Source organism: Cololabis saira, chromosome 8 (genome assembly GCF_033807715.1).
Source record: "Cololabis saira isolate AMF1-May2022 chromosome 8, fColSai1.1, whole genome shotgun sequence".
Classification (NCBI taxonomy): Eukaryota; Metazoa; Chordata; class Actinopteri; order Beloniformes; family Belonidae; genus Cololabis; species Cololabis saira.
Window position 1 is genome coordinate 21,835,048 of NC_084594.1, and position 7,920 is coordinate 21,842,967.

The 7,920-nt window shown below is 36.6% G+C and overlaps 1 protein-coding gene across 1 annotated transcript; it reads right to left on the reverse strand.

Annotated features, from left to right (window-relative positions):
* Window positions 1-1,489: 1,489 nt before the first annotated feature.
* LOC133449147 (uncharacterized) lies at window positions 1,490-6,904 on the reverse strand. Its single transcript, XM_061728279.1, has 7 exons — window positions 6,791-6,904; window positions 3,700-3,836; window positions 3,529-3,577; window positions 3,416-3,449; window positions 3,058-3,182; window positions 2,676-2,951; window positions 1,490-1,570 (listed from the first exon to the last, which is right to left on the reverse strand). Exons 1-7 carry the CDS (start codon window positions 6,830-6,832, stop codon window positions 1,490-1,492), a joined length of 744 nt encoding a protein of 247 aa, XP_061584263.1. The 5' UTR covers window positions 6,833-6,904.
* Between the last annotated feature and the right edge of the window lie 1,016 nt (window positions 6,905-7,920).

The following is a 7,920-nucleotide window of genomic DNA, read 5'->3' on the forward strand; positions in this document are numbered from 1 at the left end:
AAGTACGGGATAGACAAATTATTAAAAGCTTCTTAAATAAAACTAAAACCAGGCACACTTAGCAGTGATACCAACGTGAACTCAAGAGGTGAAAAGTAAAAGTTGTCATCAAACTGTTTCTACTTCAATGAAGTTTAATGTATCTTTAAATTTTCAGTATTCAAATGATGATCACAGAAATTATCTATTTAGCAAATACATTTAATTAAATCAAAGGATGCTAATTTGTTTAGTAGTTTATTTTTTAGTCACATACTATAAATATAAAAATATACATGAAGAAGAAATGAACAAGACCTATAAATGTAATTATTTACAGTACAGATCAAAAGTTTGGTCTGTACTGTAGCTCTGTGGGTTCTGAAGTTATGGAAATATCTACGCTCTTTACACTCATACAACCAACCATATACAGTGCCCAGCATAAATGAGTACACCCCCTTTGAAAAGTAACATTTTATACAATATCTCATTGAAAACAAACAATATTTCCAAAATGTGCACAGGTTACGTTTAATACAGCATCTGTTGAACTTTTGACTTAAAACAAAGGTTAATAATATAACTCAGATGCCATATTTTCCTTTTTTAGTCAAATTAGTGTGGTGCAAAAATGAGTACACCCCACAACAAAAACTACTAAATTTAGTACATTTAGTACTTTGTATGGCCTCCATTATTTTTAATGACAGCTTCAAGTCTCCTGGGCATGGAATGCACAAGTTGGCGACATTTGGCAACATCAATCTTTTTCCATTCTTCTACAATGACCTCTTTCAGAGATTGGATGTTGGATGGAGAGTGATGCTCAACCTGTCTCTTTAGAATTCCCCAAAGATGTTCAATTGGGTTCAGATCAGGTGACATACTTGGCCACGGAATCACTCTCACCTTGTTCCTTTTCAGAAAGCCAGCAGTGGCTTTAGATGTGTGCTTAGGATCATTGTCGTGTTGGAAAAGGGCACGACGACCAAGGGCAAGAAGTGATGGAAGCATCTTAGTTTTCAGTATAGAGCAGTACATTTCTGAATTCATGATGCCATCAATGAAATGCAGCTCCCCAACACCAGCAGCACTCATGCAGCCCCACATAAGGACACTACCCCCTCCATGTTTGACTGTGGGCACCATGCACTTTTCTTTGTATTCCTCACCCTTGCGACGCCAGACAGTGTTGAAGCCATCGGTTCCAAAAAGTCTAGAGTTTGCCAGGGCACATGCCGACAAAGGTGAGCGCTACTGGGACTCTATACTGTGGAGTGATGAGACCAAAATCAATCTTTTTGGAACCGATGGCTTCAACACTGTCTGGCGTCGCAAGGGTGAGGAATACAAAGAAAAGTGCATGGTGCCCACAGTGAAACATGGAGGGGGTAGTGTCCTTATGTGGGGCTGCATGAGTGCTGCTGGTGTTGGGGAGCTGCATTTCATTGATGGCATCATGAATTCAGAAATGTACTGCTCTATACTGAAAACTAAGATGCTTCCATCACTTCTTGCCCTTGGTCGTCGTGCCCTTTTCCAACACGACAATGATCCTAAGCACACATCTAAAGCCACTGCTGGCTTTCTGAAAAGGAACATGGTGAGAGTGATTCCGTGGCCAAGTATGTCACCTGATCTGAACCCAATTGAACATCTTTGGGGAATTCTAAAGAGACAGGTTGAGCATCACTCTCCATCCAACATCCAATCTCTGAAAGAGGTCATTGTAGAAGAATGGAAAAAGATTGATGTTGCCAAATGTCGCCAACTTGTGCATTCCATGCCCAGGAGACTTGAAGCTGTCATTAAAAATAATGGAGGCCATACAAAGTACTAAATGTACTAAATTTAGTAGTTTTTGTTGTGGGGTGTACTCATTTTTGCACCACACTAATTTGACTAAAAAAGGAAAATATGGCATCTGAGTTATATTATTAACCTTTGTTTTAAGTCAAAAGTTCAACAGATGCTGTATTAAACGTAACCTGTGCACATTTTGGAAATATTGTTTGTTTTCAATGAGATATTGTATAAAATGTTACTTTTCAAAGGGGGTGTACTCATTTATGCTGGGCACTGTACATACATATATAAATAAATCATGTGTTTATCCGTTAAGACAAGAAAATATATATGTATATATATATATTTTTTTTTACCTGGCCTGCATATATATTAATGTTTAATATTCTGCTCCTATTTTGTGATGCTTCAAAAAGAAGAAGCACTGTGCTGTTCTGTTATTTTCACTCTAAAAGTCAGTCAGAATCAAACAACTGCCAAAGGATGTCGGGATTCTCTGCAGTACTCGGCTCATCCTTAAGTTTATCCAAGATGGGTTCGACTAGTGTGAGATACTCAGGGCTGCTGCTCTCCTGAGAACAGTAGTTTAGAGGGGTGAAACATACTAGAGCTTTTGTAGATCTGCTCCCTGTGTTTGGTAACATCTGACTGCCTGGACTGTGTTTGTGTTGCCTGGCTTCTATATTCTGATCACAGCGCTCACGGAGGGGTGTTGAAGGTTTATATGGTTTGTTGCGATGAGTTGCAGCCTGACTGTTTTCATCTATGACTGTGGACTTACTTTTCTGTAAAGGCACAAGTGTCCTCTTTTTACGCCTCATATAGCTTTTCAGAGAGCGCTTTCCCTTCATGAAGACGTGGGCAGGATTTTTAGGAGGAGCTCCAACCTGATGTTGTTGAAGGTTGTATGATGGATGTGTACGCGGTGCGACTTCCAGCTGGCGAGCCTGCAGAAAGTTGGACAGCCCTGGTGACGTCTGGATTGCACTGTCCATCAGACCCTCAGCGCTGCGTCTCTTTGAATGCTCAGAGAGTGAAGCACTGAGATGCTTGAGGGCCTCTTCAAGCCCATGGTTTTGTCTTCCCTGGTCCTCTTTCAGATGCTCCAAACCACTCTCTAAGCTTTTGAAGTGTGAGTCGAGGTCTGCCGTGGTGCCCCCATTCTACAAGATAGTATTAGCTATTCATCAATGATCACAAACACTTGGTAACCACGAAACCTCTCTTTATCTCACTGAAAATGGTAACCCTGACACATAGTCTACATACATTATTCATGACCTGCACTCTTTCCTGCAGTGCTGCCATCATCTCTTCGTGAGAGTTTACTTTATCTACCAAGGTGTCAAACTTCTGGGAGATGTCATCTTGAAGACTCTTCAAACTGTTTTGCACTGGTAAAAATGAATAAAAAGAATGTATAAGGATATATAATTTAATGATGTATAAACACATCAATAAATGAGAGCGTGAGTGATCAATGTTGAATCATTGAGAAAATAACACCCCCTACTGGTAATGAGAAAAGTTTACGCCCCATGTTAAGGAAAAATAAATTAATATATTTAAAATATTACCAAAATGCATAATTGAAGAAAAATGTACATCAACCAAGTGAGAAACTTACATGTTGATGAAAATGTTTTTTCTGTGTCCGCCATCTGGAAAACATTGTTTCAGCATTGAGAAGAGAGAAGCTGTATAAAAATAAAAACAGAATGACTGCCTATCCACACTTACCTTGACAAGAGTCTCTCTGACATGTTGCAACTCTTTGGCTAAAAAGTCACTATGTAGACAAAAGAAGAAATTGTAAAAGGAAAAATAAGTCAGAAGAAATGACAGATATTTTTTTTTTAAATCAACCAGCAATTAATTAACCACATGTTTCAAGTGATAAAAAAGATGCACCTGTTTTTTTTTTCTTCCACCTTTTTTCTGTCCTCCTCAAATTTGTCAAGTATTCCATAGATAGATTTTTCATCATTAACGTCTCCTAATAGGAGCGGCTTAGTGTGATAATTGGTTATAAACCTTGGGACACTCTCCTAAACAGACAAAAGGCAGAGGTGAATTTTTATTTATGTTTATCATTTCCTCATATTGTGCTATTCTTATACACAACAAACAGGAAGAATGCATTATAAATGCGTTCTTTCTAAACACCAATATACGTATAAAGCTATACCTACATGTTTCATGCTGGCATTGAAATTGTGATTACATATTGTTCTAAAAGTAGTTAAAGCAGAATACTGTAAAATAATAATACAAATACAAACACAAAAAGTGCCTCGGAGAAAACCATTGGAAAGGCTTTGATTATTATTTGCTTGCAGAAACTTTGGTAAGAATGACTAAATGTTTTTAGCCATCATGTGCCTCTTCCAATATCATGTTCCATCTCTGATAGTTTCTACAAGTTTGCCAGAGTCCTTTATGCAACAGCTTATTTTGAATCAAGCACTGTCTTCAGTGGGATTCTTTTTAGGACTGACAACGTCCAGTAAGCTCTAATCTTTGGCAGTACTCCTTGTGCCCCTGGATGTGTACTTTATATCAATGTCCTGCGAAGAGACCTTCATCCCAAACCTAGTTTTCTGACGTTCTTGCAGATTTGTCTGATCTTCTTCTGATCATCTTTCTGATCTTCTGAATTCATGCATGAAGGCATTCACGACTTCTTTCATGCATTCAGTGCCTCTGGTAGCAGAAACAACAGCCCAGTTGATCAGCATGACAGAAACTCAAGCATGTACAGGTACTAGGGAAGTAGGGTTTTTATGGTCTTTGTGAGCTTAATTTCATCTTTCTTAAATAAATTGAGGCTCTGTTCTCCAAGAGAGATTAGATTAGATGATCCCATTATTTATTATTGTAAATGACAGTTTTGCAGATATTAGTTCTGCCCTGTTATGCTTTTTGGTCCAGTGTGTAGCATATGTTACAGGTTATAAGCATCCCTCCACATTAATCCAGGTTAAACCTAAATTCTTAAAATGTCTTACATTTTCTTAAATTATACAAAATATGCAGTGGAAATTATATTTTAAAGATAATTTTTAGTGAAACTTCTTGCTAGAATTTTAGTGGTTTTAAGCCTGAATGCTCTAATAAAATTAGAATGTGTTGAACACTTCTTTTGGTGAGTATTGATGATATTCTCAAATATCTGTCCTGTATTTACAATAAAAAAATTAAAAAATAGGACCAATGAGCACAATTTATTCAGCAAAGTCTACTTTTAGTACATGTTATCAATTATTTTGTTTATAGGAATTAGTTAAGTCCACAAACTAGGTAACAGCAGTTATTTATTTTATCAATACTTCATAACTAAACATTTAAAAAATATATTTGCATGCCTTATCAAAGATATTCTTAAAGCCACTCTAAATACTGATAGTACCAATTCAGACCACATGGGACATGTAGTTTGCAGGACAGTTAATGTATTAGCCCTATGTGTAAAGGCTCCTACACACTGTACAACTTTTGGCTGTCTCAAGCGAGAGATTGCCATTGTGAAAGAGTCATAGAAATATCCGGCATCGCTGGTCCAAATCCGCTGTCTCATGTTGTACAATCTGTACACTGTTGTGAGTGATACCCCAAACCGCCGTCATACTGGTCTTACAACAAAAGACTGCCTGATTTGAAGAATCAGATTTGCTGCAGTAGTGGTGAGTGAAGTCGACACTCTGAAGCCCTCAGCCCAGGTCTTTGCCTAAATCACAACACAAGGTGGCATCAGTCTGTTTAGACTGTTCTTGACATCCTCCGCAGGATTAAACAGATCCAAGATTTACAATGTGACATCATGTAATGTTCTTATAAGACTGCAAAAATCGGGCACCGTACAGAAGCCTTGAGACACAACAAATTGCACCTCTAAAGTGGTATCATATTAAAAAATAAACATGTAACACTCATTAGAAAAGTGCTGTCAGTGGCTCTGCTGTCAATACAGCAGATCTATGCCCCCATGTGGTACGAAGTGGTAATGCGTGAGTGGCTTCTAGCCTCAGCCAGGACTACCAGCCATCACTTGCAGGTTTTAAGTGACCCAATTCTGATTTTGTTTATAACCAGTTGACATGTAAACGGTAAAAAAAAGAAAGAAAGAAAGAAAAAGATAAAGGTAATATATCAGAATTAGCCATCAAGACCACCCCATATGTTATGTTATGCTGAATTGCCTTTTTAAACACCTCATCACTAGAAGGCATTGTTGACAGAGGTGTCAAGTAACAAAGTACAAATACTTTGTTACCTTACTTAAGTAGAAATTTTGGTTATCTATACTTCACTGGAGTAATTATTTTTCAGACGACTTTTTATTTTTACTCCTTACATTTTCATGCAATTATCTGTACTTTTTACTCCTTACATTTGAAAAACAGCCTCGTTACTCTATTTCATTTCGGCCTTTAAAAAAAAAGCAATCCAGTTAAATTCCAGATAGAGTGAATTTGGTTGTGGTTGTTTCAGATGTTCTTGTCCAGTTTTGTTCTTACATCCGTTCCCTCAGATTCCTGCAACTAAACTTGGATGTAAATTCCAATAAAGGTTAGGATAAATGATAACATGCCTCTGAAGTTTGACTTTTTGCACCATTACCATACTTATAGGCAACTAGTCATCATATCTCCTGCTCTCTGAAACACATGTTAATGCTCAATAGTACACATATATGGTTCTTTAATATATTTGCATTATACTAAGATGCATTCATTTTCAATGGCTTTTGTCCTTAATGGCTTTTTTCCCCCTTACATTACTTTTACTTTTATACTTTAAGTAGTTTTGAAACCAGTACTTTTATACTTTTACTTGAGTAAAAAACTTGAGTTGATACTTCAACTTCTACAGGAGTATTTTTAAACTCTAGTATCTATACTTCTACCTGAGTAATGAATGTGAATACTTTTGACACCTCTGATTGTTGACTCTCCAAAAGTCACAAACAAGATGACAACAAGATGAAGATGGAGAGACTCACCTCTTGCGAACTTTGCTGGGAGCTCTTGAATAACAAATTCATGTCCTCAGAGTTGCCTTGAGAATTTTCATGCCAAAACTGAGACCCAAAGAGCTCAGAATCTGCCAAACTGGATTGGCTGCACAAAGTTGACAAGTGACAACAAAAGCACAGCTTTACTGAGACCCTCAGATGTTTGTGAATGGGCAAGACAATATTCCACGTGTATAAAAAGGTAATCAAGTATAAGGTGATTATTCTGTGATTTTAACACCAAAAAAGCATGAGATTGCACATCAACACATGAGGTTTAACATAGTAATGTGATTATTCTCCAGCTAGTCACCTGTTACCGTTTGACATATTCAGCAACTTCTTTATGCTCCTTATATGATTCATGGTGTTTGGTTTCCTGTTTTTTCAAAAATATAAAGTTAGTTGCAATTGTATCTAACAACATTTTCTGAACAAACAACAATACAATAGTACAAGATTAAGAAAAACGTTCTCCTTTCCACTGCCGGTAGCCAACAGTAACTATGGAGGATTTTTTGTGCCAAAATTAAATACATAAATACATCATTAATGAATTAAAATGGGAATGAAATCATTAATTAATTAAATGTGTCATTAATTATTTAAAATTAGAATTAAATATGTCAATAATTCATTTTAAACTGACAGTTTTACATTTCATGATTCACATGCAGCAACACGAAATCATTAATTAAATGTGTCATTAATTAATTAAATGCTAAAAATAATAAATATTTGTTTTTACTTAAAATTAATTGTATTTTAATTAATTAATGACACATTTAATTAATTAATGATATATGTCATTCCCATTTTAATTAATTAATGATGTATTTATTTATTTAATTTTGGCACAAAAAATCCTCCATAAGTAACAGAACACTAAACACTGAAAACTCATCATCATCGAATCATCAAAAATAATGAAAACGTAAGAGCAGCAAATCCTAATAAAAATCGCAGCAGGCTAACATAAAGGCTGATTTATGGTTCCGCGTTACACCAACGCAAAGCATACGCAGAGCCTACGCCGTACCCTACGGCGTAGGCTCTGCGTCGATTTAACGGGATCATAATTCAGGCTTAATCCACTGAAACTACACAGTGTCCTGCTG